Genomic DNA, 16,639 nt, shown 5'->3' on the forward strand with positions numbered 1-16,639 from the left:
AGTACTAGTATCAGTGTGTAGTATCAGTGTGTAGTACTAGTATCAGTGTGTGTATCAGTGGGTGTAGTACTAGTATCAGTGTGTAGTACTAGTACAGAGTGTTTCGTATCAGTGTGTATACTTTATCATTGTTATATCAGTGTGTAGTACTAGTATCAGTGTTGTATTAAGCAGTGTGTAGTACTAGTATAAGTTGTGTAGTACTAGTAATCAGAGTGTGTAGTATCAGTGTGTAGTATCAATGTGTAGTCTAGTATCAGTGTGTATATCAGTGTAGTAACTAGTATCATGGTGTATATCAGTGTGTAGTCTAGTATCAGTATGTAGTATCATGGGTGTAGTATCATGTGTAGATCAGTGTGTAGATATCAGTGTGTAGATTATCAGTGAGTAGATATCAGTTGGTGTAGTATCAGTGTGTAGTATCAGTTGTAGACTAGTTCAGTGTGTAGATTCAGTGTGTAGATATCAGTGTGTAGATACAGTGTGTAGTACTAGTATCAGTGTATAGTATCAGAGTGTATAACTATATATCAGTGTGTAGATATCAGTGTGTATATATCATGTGGAGATACAGTGTGTAGATATCAGTGAGTAGATATAATTTGTAGATATCAGTGTGTAGATATCAGTGAGTAGCTATCAGTGAGTAGAATATCAGTGTTAGATATCAGTGAGTAGATATCAGTGTATAGATATCAGTGTGTAGATATCAGTGTGTAGATATCAGTGTGTAGATATCAGTGAGTAGATATGTGTGAGTAGATATCAGTGTGTAGATATCAGTGAGTAGATATCAGTGAGTAGATATCAGTGTGTAGATATCAGTGAGTAGATATGTGTGTGTAGATATCAGTGTGTAGATATCAGTGTGTAGATATCAGTGAGTAGATATCAGTGAGTAGATATCAGTGTGTAGATATCAGTGTGTAGATATGTGTGAGTAGATATCAGTGTGTAGATATCAGTGAGTAGATATCAGTGTGTAGATATCAGTGAGTAGATATCAGTGTGTAGATATGTGTGAGTAGATATCAGTGAGTAGATATCAGTGAGTAGATATCAGTGTGTAGATATCAGTGAGTAGATATCAGTGTGTAGATATCAGTGAGTAGATATCAGTGTGTAGATATCAGTGAGTAGATATCAGTGTGTAGATATCAGTGAGTAGATATCAGTGTGTAGATATCAGTGAGTAGATATCAGTGAGTAGATATGTGTGTGTAGATATCAGTGTGTAGATATCAGTGTGTAGATATCAGTGTGTAGATATGTGTGTGTAGATATCAGTGAGTAGATATCAGTGTGTAGATATGTGTGTGTAGATATGTGTGAGTAGATATCAGTGTGTAGATATCAGTGTGTAGATATCAGTGTTGTTAGATATCAGTGATGTAGATATCAGTGATGTTAGATATCAGTGAGTAGAATGCAGTGAGTAGTAGATATCCAGTGAGTAGATATCAGTGTGTAGATATCAGTGCGAGTAGATATCAGTGTTGTATATATCTCAGTGAAGTAGATATTCAGTGATGTAGATATCAGTGAGTAGTAATCAGTGATGTAGATATCAGTGAGAGTAGATCAGTGTGTCGTTACTAGTTATCAGTGTTTGTAGTACTCGTATCGTGTGTAGTACTCAGTATAGTGTGTTAGTACTACGTATCAGGTGAGTATCAGTGTGTAGCTAATGTATCAGTGTGTAGTATCAGTGTGTCAGTAATAGTATCAGTGTTGTAGACTAGTCCGTGTGATAGTACTAGTATCAGTGTGTAGTTACTAGTATCAGTGTGTAGTAGTATCCGGTGTAGTACGAGTATAGTATCAAGTGTTGTAGTACTAGTATCAGTGTGTATACTCAGTGTCGTAGTACTGTAGTATCAGTGTGTAGTACTAGTATCAGTGTGTTAGTATCAGTGTATAGTATCAGTGTGTAGTACTAGTATCAGTGTAGTACTAGTATCAGTGTGTAGTATCAGTGTGTAGTATCAGTGTGTAGTAGCTATCAGTGTGTAGTACTCAGTGTAGTACTAGTATCAGTGTGTAGTACTAGTATCAGTGTGTAGTACTAGTATCAGTGTGTAGTACTAGTATCAGTGTGTAGTATCAGTGTGTAGTATCAGTGTGTAGTACTAGTATCAGTGTGTAGTATCAGTGTATAGTACTAGTATCAGTGTGTAGTATCAGTGTGTAGTAGTCAGTATGTAGTATCAGTGTGTAGTATCAGTGTGTAGTATCAGTGTGTAGATATCAGTGTGTAGATATCAGTGAGTAGATATCAGTGTGTAGTTCAGTGTGTAGTATCAGTGTGTCGTACTAGTATCAGTGTGTAGATATCAGTGTGTAGATATCAGTGTGTAGATATCAGTGTGTAGTACTAGTATCAGTGTAGGGTAGTACTAGTATCAGTGTGTAGTATAGTATCAGTGTGTAGATATCAGTGTGTAGATATCAGTGAGTAGATATCAGTGTGTAGATATCAGTGAGTAGATATCAGTGTGTAGATATCAGTGAGTAGATATCAGTGAGTAGATCTCAGTGTGTAGATATCAGTGAGTAGATATGTGTGTAGATATCAGTGAGTAGATATCAGTGTGTAGATATCGTGTAGTAGATATCAGTGTAGTAGATATCAGTGTAAGATAGTGAGTAGATATCAGTGTGTAGATATCAGTGAGTAGATATCAGTAAGTGTGTAGATATCAGTGTAGATATCAGTGATAAGATATCAGTGGTAGATATCAGTGTGTAGCTATCAGTGTGTAGATATCGTGAGTAGATATCAGTGTGTAGATATCAGTGAGTAGATATCAGTGTGTAGATATCAGTGTGGTAGATATCAGTGTGTAGATATCAGTGTGTTGTAGATATCAGTGTGTAGATATAGTGTGTAGATATCTGTGTGTAGATATCAGTGTTGTAGATATCAGTGAGTAGATATCAGTGTGTAGATATCAGTGGTAGATATCAGTGAGTAGATATCAGTGAGTAGATATCAGTGTGTAGATATCAGTGTGTAGATATCAGTGAGTAGATATCAGTGAGTAGATATCAGTGAGTTAGATATCAGTGAGTAGATATCAGTGAGTAGATATCAGTGTAGTAGATATCAGTGTGTAGATATCAGGAGTAGATATCAGTGTGTTAGATATCAGTGTGAGCGATATCAGTGAGTAGATATCTAGCTATCAGTGGTAGATATCCGTGAGTAGATATCCGGTGTAGATATCAGTGGTAGATATGTGTGTGTAGCTCTCAGTGTGTAGATCTCTGTGTAAATATCGTGTGTAGATATGTGGTGATATATCAGTGTGTAGAATCAGTGAGTAGATATAAGTGTGTAGAATCAGGTGTGTATGATATCAGTGGGGAGTAGATATCAGGTGTAGATATCAGTGAGTAGATAATAGTGAGTAGATATCAGGCGTAGATATCAGGAGTAGCTGTTCAGTGTGAGATATCAGTGTGTAGATATTCAGTGAGTAGATATCAGTGAGTAGATATCAGTGATGTAGATAGGTCAGTGATGTAGATATCAGTGTGGTAAATACCTAGTGTGAGTAGATATCAGGAGTAGATATCAGTGTAGTAGATATCAGTGTGTAGATACTCAGTGAGTAGATATCAGTGTGTAGATATCAGTGATTAATATCAGTGTGTAGATATGTGTGTGTAGATATCAGTGATGTAGATATCAGTGTAGTAGATATCAGTGTGTAGATATCAGTGTGTAGATACAGTGAGTAGATATCAGTGAGTAGATATCAGTGAGTAGATATCAGTGCGTAGATATCAGTGAGTAGATATCCGTGAGTAGATGTCAGTGTGTAGATATCAGTGTGTAGATATCAGTGAGTAGATATCAGTTAGTAGATATCAGTGTGTAGATATCAGTGAGTAGATATCAGTGTGTAATATGTGTGTAGTAGATATCAGTGAGTAGATATCAGTGTGTAGATATCAGTGTTGTAGATATCAGTGAGTAGATATCAGTGTGTAGATATCAGTGAGTAGATCTCAGTGTGTAAATGTGTGAGTAGATATCAGTGAGTAGATATCAGTGTGTAGATATCAGTGTGATAGATATGTGTGAGTAGATATCAGTGTCAGTGAGTAGATCTGTGTGTGTAGATATCAGTGTGTAGATATCAGTGTGTAGATATCAGTGAGTAGATATAAGTGAATAGATATCAGTGTGTAGATTATCAGTGAGTAGATATCAGTGTGTAGATATCAGTGAGTAGATATGTGTGTGTAGATATCAGTGTGTAGATCTCAGTGTGTAGATATCAGTGAGTAGATATGTGTGTGTAGATATCAGTGTGTAGATATCAGTGTGTAAATATCAGTGTGTAAGATATGTTGTGTTAGATGTCAGTGTGTAGATATGTGTGTGTAGATATCAGTGTGTAGATATCAGTGTGTAGATATCAGTGAGTAGATATCAGTGTGTAGATATCAGTGAGTAGATATCAGTGAGTAGATATCAATGTGTAGATATCAGTGAGTAGATATCAGTGAGTAGATATCAGTGAGTAGATATCAGTGAGTAGATATCAGTTCAGTGTGTAGATATCAGGAGTAGAGTCAGTGTGTAGTATCAGTGTGTAGATATCAGTGAGTAGATATCAGTGAGTAGATATCAGTGTGTAGATATCAGTGAGTAGATATCAGTGTGTAGATATCAGTGAGTAGATATCAGTGAGTAGATATCAGTGAGTAGATATCAGTGAGTAAGCCCGGGACCCCAGAGCTTTACTCATTTAAAAGAACAAAACTAACATTTCCTTCAACACAACTTGTGGTCAAATTAAAAATCCTTACAATCATTAAGTAAATACAGTTAATAAGAATATATGACAACATGAAGTCATAGCAACAGAGAGAAAAGTAAAAACATAAACATGAGCACATGAATAATCTTAAACAATACAATATATTATTATTATTATTATTATTATTATTATTATTATTATAAACATAGAATGAACGAGATCACGGGTACAAGACGGGTGGCGTCTCCCTTAGAGATAGGGTGAGAAGCTCAGCCATCAGGAGAGACTCGGAGTAGAGCCGCTGCTCCATTACGTTGAAAGGATCCAGTTGAGGTGGTTCATCTAGTAAGGAGCCACCTGGGCGCCTCCCTAGGGAGGTGTTCCAGGTACAGCTGGGAGGAGACCCCGGGGAAGACCCAGGACTCGGTGGAGAGATTATATCTCCTCACTGGCCTGGGAACGCCTCAGGATCCCCCAGTCGGAGCTGGAGGATGTGGCCCGGAGAAGGGAAGATTGGGGTTCCTTACTGGAGCTGCTGCCCCCGCAACCCGATCCCGGATAAGTGGTAGACGATGGATGGATGGATATCAGTGTGTATCAGTGAGTAGATATCAGTGAGTAGATATCAGTGAGTAGATATCAGTGTGTTGATATCAGTGAGTAGATATCAGTGTGTAGATATCAGTGTGTAGATATCAGTGAGTAGATATCAGTGTGTTGATATCAGTGAGTAGATATCAGTTAGTAGATATCAGTGTGTAGATATCAGTGTGTTGATATCAGTGTGTAGATATCAGTGAGTAGATATCAGTGAGTAGATATCAGTATGTTGATATGTGTGTGTAGATATCAGTGTGTAGATATCAGTGAGTAGATATCAGTGTGTAGATATCAGTGTGTAGATGTCAGTGTGTAGATATCAGTGTGTAGTATCAGTGTGTAGTATCAGTGTGTAGTATCAGTGTGTAGTACTGACTGCAGCAGGGCCTTGGTCTTGCGTCCCGGGTCGTCCGGTCTGAAGTTCTTGTACTCCTCCACCTCCTTCTCGATAGACAGCAGCTGACTCTGCAGTTTGCTGCGTAACGCCGGCAGCGTGTCCCGGATGTGGTTGGTCAGTTGCTAGGGGAGACGGAGAAAAGCTGTTACTACGGTTACAGAAGAAGCAGACAGGATACACTCTTCTCAAACCACTAAACATGTACATGATGCTGACTCATGTCATCACGCCATAACATTCACACCTGTAGGTACTAGTAGGTAAAACATTACGAAATGCCTTAAGGGTATTATGTGTGTGTGTGTGTGCACCTGGTTGAGGGTCTTCTGCAGGTAGGCGGTGCCCATGCGGTCTGCCAGGTGTCTGTATGACGGGTGCGACAGGAAGAACTTCCTCTCGGCCTGCAGAGCTGCATTGATGTCTTTCCTGCCGTCGATGTCCTTCTGACTGCGATTCACCACCCCGATGTAACCTGACACAGGTCATAGTCATCGACTGCACTACTGTTGCTATGGTTACCTGCAGCTGAGTCTACCCTCTCACTGATTTGAGGTTGAGATATCTGGGTTACTTCCTGTTTATCTAAAGTTTTCTCTGACCTGTGGAGTTCCTCATTTTTGAGTATAAATTATAATAATGAATGAATGAATTATAATAAGTATAATTAGTTCCTTATTCTCATCACTTCTGCAGCTAAATCACAACAAAACTACAATTCTGAGTTTAATTTCCAACTAAAGAAGAATTGATTCTATGAATGCTTCTCATTGTTTGTAATTATTCATTAAAATATCATGCTTGCCTTTGATTTAAATATTCAAAAAAAATGTTCTTATTGTGTTTTCTAACTGTGAAGAACTTTGTAACACTAAATTTAAAAAGTGCTCCACAAATAAAATGTTACTTCTTACCTCTGCGTAGAGGAAGCAGTTTGTTCTCCAGGATATCTCTAGCGTCGGTTCCTTCGTCCATCAAATCCAGTTTAGTGATCACACCGATGGTCCTCAGACCTGAAAACATGTTAAAAACACTTTGTTGTTTTGTGTCTCTTTGTATTCACTTTGCATCTCAGTACAGAAGTGGTCTGAGGTGTAGTAGGTGTCGAGGACTCTGACCTTGCGGATCGACCTCCTTTGCGATCTTCAGAGCGTCAGAGTTGGCGAGGTCAGAGTTGGCGGGGGAAACAGCCAATAGGAGGCAGTTGTCTTTGGTGACGAACTGCATGAGCATCTCTCTGATCTGATTCTCGATGTCGGCCGGCTGGTCGCCCACCGGAACCTTCGTCATCCCGGGGAGATCCACTAGAGTCAGGTTCAACACTGACGAGACAAACAGTGTGAGGAACCGGTGTGTGTGTGTGTGTGTGTGTGTGTGTGTGTGTGTGTGTGTGTGTGTGTGTGTGTGTGTGTGTGTACGTGCGTTACCATTAGGTGAGTACACTCGCAGGTTTATGGGGACCGGACTGATTCCTTTGTTCTGTCCGGTGATTCGATCAGTTTCAGCTTCAATCTCCTGACGGACTTCATCAAAGTCGATGAACTTTTTCCCTTTACAGTGAAGGAACTCTGCGTACTCTTAACACACATCACATGGTCACATGGTTAGTCACATGATCACATGATCAGTCGCATGATCAGTCACACGATCACATGATCAGCCACACGATCAGTCACCCGATCACATGATCAGCCACACGATCAGTCACTCGATCAGTCACATGATCAGTCACCCAATCACATGATCAGCCACACGATCAGTCACACGATCTGTCACATGATCTGTCACATGATCAATGACACGATCACACGATCAGTCACATGATCAGTCACATGATCAATGACACGATCACACGGGTGGTCACATGACCAGTCACACGATCACATGGTCAGTCACACGATCAGTCACGAGATCACACGGTCAATAACATGATCAGACACACGGTCACACGGTCAGTCACATGATCAGTCACACGATCACACGGTCAGTCACACGATCAGTCACACGATCACATGGTCAGCCACATGATCAGTCACACGATTAGTCACATGATCAGTCAAACGATCAGTCACACGTTCACACGATCAGTCACACGATCAGTCACATAATCAGTCACACGATCAGTCACATGATAACACGATCAGTCACATGGTCATTCAGATGGTCAGTCACACGATCAGTCACATGGTCATTCAGATGATCAGTCACACGATCAGTCACATGATCAGTCAAACGATCAGTCACACGTTCACATGATCAGTCACACGATCAGTCACATGATCAGTCACACGATCAGTCACATGATCACACGATCAGTCACATGATCACATGGTGAGTCACACGATCAGTCACATGGTGAGTCACATGATCAGTCACATGATTAGTCACACAATCACATGGTGAGTCACATGATCAGTCACATGATTAGTCACACAATCACATGGTGAGTCAACATGATCAGTCATATGATCACATGATCAGTCACATGATCACATGGTCAGTCACATGATCAATCACACGATCAGTCACATGGTGAGTCACATAATCAGTCACATGATCAGTCACCAGGTCAGTCACACAATCAGTCACACGATCACACGGTCAGTCACATGGTCAGTTACACGATCACACGAGTGGTCACATGATCAGTCACACTATCACACGGTCAGTCACACGATCAGTCACATGATCAGTCACATGATCACACGATCAGTCACATGATCAGTCAAACGATCAGTCACACGATCACATGATCAGTCACACGATCACATGATCAGTCACATGATCAATCACACGATCAATCAAACGATCAGTCACACGATCACATGATCAGTCACACAATCAATCACACGATCAGTCACATGATCACATGGTCAGTCACATGATAACTCACATGATCAGTCACATGATCACATGGTCAGTCCCATGATCACATGGTCAGTCGCATGATCAGTCACATGATCAGTCACATGATCACATGGTCAGTCCCATGATCAATCACATGATCAGTCACATGATCAGTCACATGATCACATGATCAATCACATGATCAGTCACAGGATTAGTCACATGGTTAGTCACACGATCAGTCACATGATCAGTCACATGATCACATGATCAATCACATGATCAATCACATGATCAGTCACATGGTCAGTCACATGGTGAGTCAGATGATCAGTCACATGATCAGTCACATGATCAGATGGTGAGTCACATGATCAGTCACATGGTCAGTCACACGATCAGTCACATGGTCATTCAGATGGTCAGTCACATGGTCAGTCACATGATCAGTCACATGATCACATGATCAGTCACATGGTCAGTCACACGATCAGTCACATGATCAGCCACATGATCAATCACATGATCAGTCACACGATCAGTCACATGATCACACGATCAGTCACATGATCAGTCACATGGTCAGTCACATGATCAGTCACATGGTCATTCAGATGATCAGTCACATGGTCATTCAGATGGTCAGTCACATGGTCAGTCACATGATCAGTCACATGATTAGTCACACAATAACACAATCAGTCACATGATCAGTCACATGATCACATGGTGAGTCACATGATCAGTCACATAGTCACACGATCACATGGTGAGTCACATGGTGAGTCACACGATCAGTCACATGATCAGTCACATGGTCATTCAGATGGTCAGTCACATGGTCAGTCACATGATCAGTCACATGATCACATGATCAGTCACATGGTCAGTCACACGATCAGTCACATGATCAGCCACATGATCAATCACATGATCAGTCACACGATCAGTCACATGATCACACGATCAGTCACATGATCAGTCACATGGTCAGTCACATGATCAGTCACATGGTCATTCAGATGGTCAGTCACATGGTCAGTCACATGGTCAGTCACATGATTAGTCACACAATCACATGATCACATGATCAGTCACATGATCACATGATCAGTCACATGATTAGTCACACAATCACACGATCAGTCACACAATCACATGATCAGTCACACGATCAGTCACACGATCAGTCACATGATCAGTCACATGATCACACGGTTAGTCACATGATCAGTCACACGATCACATGATCAGTCACACAATCAGTCACATGATCAGTCACACGATCAGTCACATGATCACACGATCATTCACATGATTAGTCACACAATCACATGATCAGTCACATGATCACATGATCAGTCACACGATCAGTCACACGATCAGTCACACGATCAGTCACATGATCAGTCACATGATCAGTCACACGATCAGTCACATGATCAGTCACATGATCACGTGATCAGTCACACGATCAGTCACATGATCACACGATCAGTCACATGATCACATGATCAGTCACATGATTAGTCACACAATCCCATGATCAGTCACACAATCCCATGATCAGTCACATGATCACATGATCAGTCACATGATCACATGATCAGTCACATGATCAGTCACACGATCAGTCACACGATCAGTCACATGATCAGTCACACGATCAGTCACATGATCAGTCACATGATCAGTCACATGATCACATGATCAGTCACATGATCAGTCACATGATCACATGATCAGTCACACGATCAGTCACATGATCAGTCACACGATCAGTCCCATGATCACATGGTCAGTCACATGATCAATCACACGATCAATCACATGGTCAGTCACATGATCAGTCACATGATAACATGGTGAGTCACATGATCAGTCACATGATAACATGGTGAGTCACATGATCAGTCACATGATCACATGATCAGTCCCATGATCATATGGTCAGTCACATAATCAATCACACGATCAGTCACATGATCGGATGGTGAGTCACATGGTCAGTCACACGATCACACGGTCAATCACATGATCAGTCACACGATCAGTCACACGATCAGTCACATGATCAGTCACATGATCACACGATCAGTCACATGATCAGTCACATGATTAGTCACACAATCACATGATCACATGGTGAGTCACATGATCAGTCAAATGATCAGTCACATGATCAGTCACATGATCACACGATCAGTCACATGATCACATGATCAGTCACACGATCAGTCACACGATCACATGATCAGTCCCACGATCAGACACATGATCAGTCACGCGATCAGTCACATGACCACACGATCAGTCACATGATCAGTCACATTGTCATTCAGATGGTCAGTCACACGATCAGACACATGATCAGTCACGCGATCAGTCACATGATCACACGATCAGTCACATGATCAGTCACATTGTCATTCAGATGGTCAGTCACACGATCAGTCACATGATTAGTCACACAATCACATGATCACATGGTGAGTCACATGATCAGTCACATGATCACACGATCAGTCACATGATCAGTCAAACGATCAATCCCATGATCACATGATCAGTCACACAATCAATCACATAATCAGTCACACGATCACATGATCAGTCACATGATCAGTCACACGATCACACGATCACATGATCAGTCACACGATCACATGATCAATCAGACGATCAGTCACATGATCAGTCACACGATCAGTCACATGATCACATGATCAGTCACACGATCAGTCACACGATCACATGATCAGTCCCACGATCAGACACATGATCAGTTACGCGATCAGTCACATGATCACACGATCAGTCACATGATCAGTCACATTGTCATTCAGATGGTCAGTCACACGATCAGTCACATGATTAGTCACACAATCACATGATCACATGGTGAGTCACATGATCAGTCACATGATCACACGATCAGTCACATGATCAGTCAAACGATCAGTCCCATGATCACATGATCAGTCACACATTCAATCACATAATCAGTCACACGATCACATGATCAGTCACATGATCAGTCACACGATCACACGATCACATGATCAGTCACACGATCACATGATCAATCAGACGATCAGTCACATGATCAGTCACACGATCAGTCACATGATCACACGATCATTCATATAATCAGTCACACGATCACACGGTCAGTCACATGATCAGTCACACGATCACATGATCAGTCACACGATCAGTCACACGATCAGTCACATGGTCAGTCACATGATCAGTGACACAATCAATCACATGATCAGTCACACAATCAATCACATGATCAGTCACACGGTCACATGATCAGTGACACAATCAATCACATGATTAGTCACACAATCAATCACATGATCAGTCACACGATCAGTCACATGGTCAGTCACATGATCAGTGACACAATCAATCACATGATCAGTGACACAATCAATCACATGATCAGTCAAACAATCACATGATCAGTCACACGATCAGTCACATGATCAGTCACACAATCAATCACATGATCAGTCACACGATCACATCAAGATCAGTCATGATCAGTCACACGATCAGTCATATGATCAGTCACATGATCAGTCACACGATCACATGGTTAATAACATAAAGGTGTCTACAGTCTCACCTGTAGGACAGTTGATGAGCTGCAGCACTAGGGGGCGCCGAGTGACGATACCTGAACCCCGAGGCAGAAAGTCTCTGAGAGAAATGATTAAATAAATCAAAAGTTAACTTAATTATTGTTGTTGGAGAGAACAGTTAATCAACTCTGAAAGTGTCAACATACAGAATATTAATTATATTATTTAATATCATGTTATATTCTATTACTATATTATATTATGTTATTTTACATTATATTATATAATTGTATTGCACACACACACAGACAGACAGACAGACGTACACAGACAAACACACACAGACACACGTAGTTATTGTCATCAGAGCCTCAGACTGAGAGATAAAGATATTTAATCAAAGACCATAGAGGAGTTAATTAAGAATGAACAATGATTATAAAGATAATATAATAACATGAATATCACAGCAGGTTATTATTATAATAAACACATTAAATACTTTTCTTCACATTTACTGTGTCTCATCTCAGTTCATATGTTAAAGCTTCAGTAACAAGTACTAATAAGAAAAGTCTTCTGTACTTTATGGTTGCAGGATTATATATATATATATATATATATATATATATATATATATATATATATATATATATACACATATATATGTATATATACTATTTAAAGTAGTCTGTTTTATCTTATTCTATTTCATATGTATATATTATATATATTCCTGCATTTTAGTTTTATTATGTCTCTTTCTTATTTCTTCTGATGTCTTCAGTAAACTGCATGTTGTTGTTGGAGGAGCTGGGACAAAATACAGTGCAGTCTGGTGAGGAGGGCGTATTATGATTACATGTTAATAATAATATATTTTATTTATCATATATTCACGTTGAAGTCGAGCGTGTGCACCCAGGTGTCATATTTCCACCACTGACAAATAAAGAGACTCCTGAGAGACTTGTGAGAATTACTGCAGATTATCATTAAAGATCGGTGGCTTTACGGTCCGATGTGAAACAGACTTTGTGATTAACAAACAGACACCAGCAGATCTTCGGACGGGAAATCATTTAAAAGCTGAAACACTATATTATATCATTAACCCTTTAATATATCATTTGAGACGTCTCAGCAGGATACTGAATATTCTGAAAGATCCATCAGATCTCATCATCCTTTGACACCGTTCACCATAAAACCCTCAACACGAGGTGCGGAGCTCCCCAAGGCTCAATCCTGGGTCCTCTAATGTTTAACATTTTGTCTTTTTTTATGTATGTAACCGCACAGCAGAAGTTATCTCATGACCCTTTTACAAAGCGCAGTTTCACGGACTGCTTTGATGAAGTGCTTTTACAACACGTCAGCATTCATATTTATACGGAGGCTCGGAGGTTCGGTTTCTCGCACAAAGACACTTCGACGTGTTGAATGCAGGCCGAGTGTAATTAACCGTAAACTCATATCAAATATTCCTGGATAAACTTTATACAATCTAAGAACAGATAAAGGACATTTAAAGGTTGAACATCCTGGAAACTATTCGATTCGGCTGCAAAATGTTTCCCCAAATTAGATTTTTAAGATCTCCTGATTTTAAAAACGAACATCTTTCTAAATCCTGAAATTGAAGAAGAGTTCTTAATTTTAGTTCTTAGTTCTATACTTTCAGTATTTGAGGTGCTCGACGAAAAGCCTTCGTCACTTTCTGCTCGCCCACCTCGCACCCACCAGCGAGCATGAAGCAGGTAAGATTACTGCGGACCGTGAACGCATCACGGCATGTTTCAGGTGCAAAACAAAATCCATCTTTTCTTAAAAATTCTGATCGTATTTGTTTGAACTATTTCATCTCTCAGGCTGTAAACTACTTTTATTATACATTATCAGATATGTGTTTATATAGAACGTAGAGCTGTAAATACAACAATAATAATAATAAATAAAATAATAATAATTTAGATTTGAAAGATTTTAAATGAAACTAAATCTGGTTGAAAATACATTAAAAAATATAAAAAAGTGATTTTAAAGATCTGAAGCTAACTAAATATATTTCAAATTTGGGACGATAACCGTGAACATTTTTAATATTGATATTGTGATAATATCGTGTAAATAATCCAGCACCTCTTCATGAAAAATTATTTAATATAAATATACACAGCTATAGTCTCTCCACAGTATTTTAATTCATTTATATTTTTTTCCATCACAATTTCATGACAAAATATTGTTTAATATTTTGGACAATATCATCATGACAGCCCGATTTCATATTCATTCATATATAGCAACCTTATATATTATTTTTATATTACAATATAATATATATAATAAAAATATATTACATTATATTATGTAATATATTATTATTATAATTAATATTATAAATTAATGTATATTTTGTAGCTGCATCATGTAGCAGCTGCAGATTTATGCAGCGGATCAGCCGGCCTGCAGTCAGCGGGGCGGCTCCCTCTGACAGCGGCTCACACAGGAGACACGGACCGGCTCGGTTCGGCCCGGACAGACAGACAGGCAGGCAGGCAGACAGGCAGACTCACTTGCCCACGAAGTTCTCCAGCACGGAGCTCTTCCCGGCGCTCTGCCCGCCCACCACCGCGATCTGCGGCAGGTCGAGGCTCGAGTTCTGCCCGATGGAGGAGAAGGCATCCTGGAGCTTATTCACAAGCGGGATCAGGTCCTCCATCCCCCGGTTCCCCATGGCGGAGAGACGGGCGGGGGTCAGACAGGCAGGGAGAGAGAGAGAGAGACAGGTGGAGAGAGAGAGAGACAGGTGGAGGAGCTGCAGGCGGCTGGTGGAGAATCACTCAGGCAGATAGGAAGCAGTGAGACAGGCAGCAGCAGATGTGTCTGTCGCTCCGGCTCCTGTCTCACGCTCAGTGGATGCTGTCTGTGTGATGCTGGATGAGGATGGAAGAGAAGCTCCGTGACCTTCAGCTCCGCTCTCCTCCTCTGCAGGGAGGAACACACACATCCGGTGCGCGCCTTCACAATAAAAGCCCGGGACCCCAGAGCTTTACTCATTTAAAAGAACAAAACTAACATTTCCTTCAACACAACTTGTGGTCAAATTAAAAATCCTTACAATCATTAAGTAAATACAGTTAATAAGAATATATGACAACATGAAGTCATAGCAACAGAGAGAAAAGTAAAAACATAAACATGAGCACATGAATAATCTTAAACAATACAATATATTATTATTATTATTATTATTATTATTATTATTATTATTATTATTATTATTATAAACATAGAATGAACGAGATCACGGGTACAAGACGGGTGGCGTCTCCCTTAGAGATCCCTAGGGAGGTGTTCCAGGTACAGCTGGGAGGAGACCCCGGGGAAGACCCAGGACTCGGTGGAGAGATTATATCTCCTCACTGGGAACACCTCAGGATCCCCCAGTCGGAGCTGGAGGATGTGGCCCGGAGAAGGGAAGTTTGGGGTTCCTTACTGGAGGTGCTGCCCCCGCGACCCGACCCCGGATAAGCGGTGGACGATGGATGGATGGATGGATAAACATGTGACTCCATTTCTTTGTGACTTCCTGTTTGTTTTATGAACAACTGTTATAAATTAATCAATATTTATTATGATTATTTAAATATCTGACACAAATAATTGAAACCGTGAAGAGATGAAGAAATACTTTGTATATTTGTTAAGTTCACAGAAACATGTACTGTTGCTATAGATACATCAGGGACGTGCGGTCAGGGGAGACAGGGGCAGAGCCTCCCATCATCATGAAAAGTAAAAAAACAAACAACAATAAAATAAAATATAAATGTATATTTGTCGACTGGTCTGCTATAACTGCATTTTTTTTGTATGATTCCAAAAAATGTGATAATTTTTATAGTCAAAACCGCTGAATTTGCGTATTCTCTGTTCAGATACAGGAGAGCTGCGGCAGCGACGATGAGCCTCCCCTCGGATAACGCAATCCCTAGCAAACTAGGTTGAGCGCATGCATTTGGCGCGTGCCTGTTGCTGCCATCAGCGTCAGCTGCTACTACTAGCTAACATCAGAGTCAGGTGCTACTGCTAGCTAACATCAGAGTCAGGTGCTACTGCTAGCTAACATCAGAGTCAGGTGCTACTGCTAGCTAACTACTGCTAGCTAACATCAGAGTCAGGTGCTACTGCTAGCTAACATCAGAGTCAGGTGCTACTGCTAGCTAACATCAGAGTCAGGTGCTACTGCTAGCTAACATCAGAGTCAGGTGCTACTGCTAGCTAACATCAGTATCAGGTGCTATTGCTAGCTAACATCAGCGTCAGGTGCTACTGCTAGCTAACATCAGAGTCAGGTGCTACTGCTAGCTAACATCAGCATCAGGTGCTATTGCTAGCTAACATCAGCGTCAGGTGCTACTTCT

General features: G+C 40.4%; 1 protein-coding gene across 1 annotated transcript in view; it reads right to left on the reverse strand.

The window, feature by feature from the left end:
• LOC115005566 (dynamin-1-like) overlaps positions 1–15,424 on the reverse strand; it is a 40,330-nt gene extending 24,906 nt beyond the window's left edge. The window contains 7 exon segments of the mRNA XM_029427438.1: positions 5,752–5,894; positions 6,084–6,244; positions 6,684–6,782; positions 6,888–7,091; positions 7,197–7,346; positions 12,254–12,327; positions 14,789–15,424. Of these exon segments, the coding sequence (XP_029283298.1) occupies positions 5,752–5,894; positions 6,084–6,244; positions 6,684–6,782; positions 6,888–7,091; positions 7,197–7,346; positions 12,254–12,327; positions 14,789–14,949 (992 nt within the window). The 5' untranslated portion in view covers positions 14,950–15,424.
• Between the last annotated feature and the right edge of the window lie 1,215 nt (positions 15,425–16,639).

The sequence above is a fragment of the Cottoperca gobio genome, unplaced genomic scaffold (genome assembly GCF_900634415.1).
Source record: "Cottoperca gobio unplaced genomic scaffold, fCotGob3.1 fCotGob3_320arrow_ctg1, whole genome shotgun sequence".
NCBI classification, from domain to species: domain Eukaryota; kingdom Metazoa; phylum Chordata; class Actinopteri; order Perciformes; family Bovichtidae; genus Cottoperca; species Cottoperca gobio.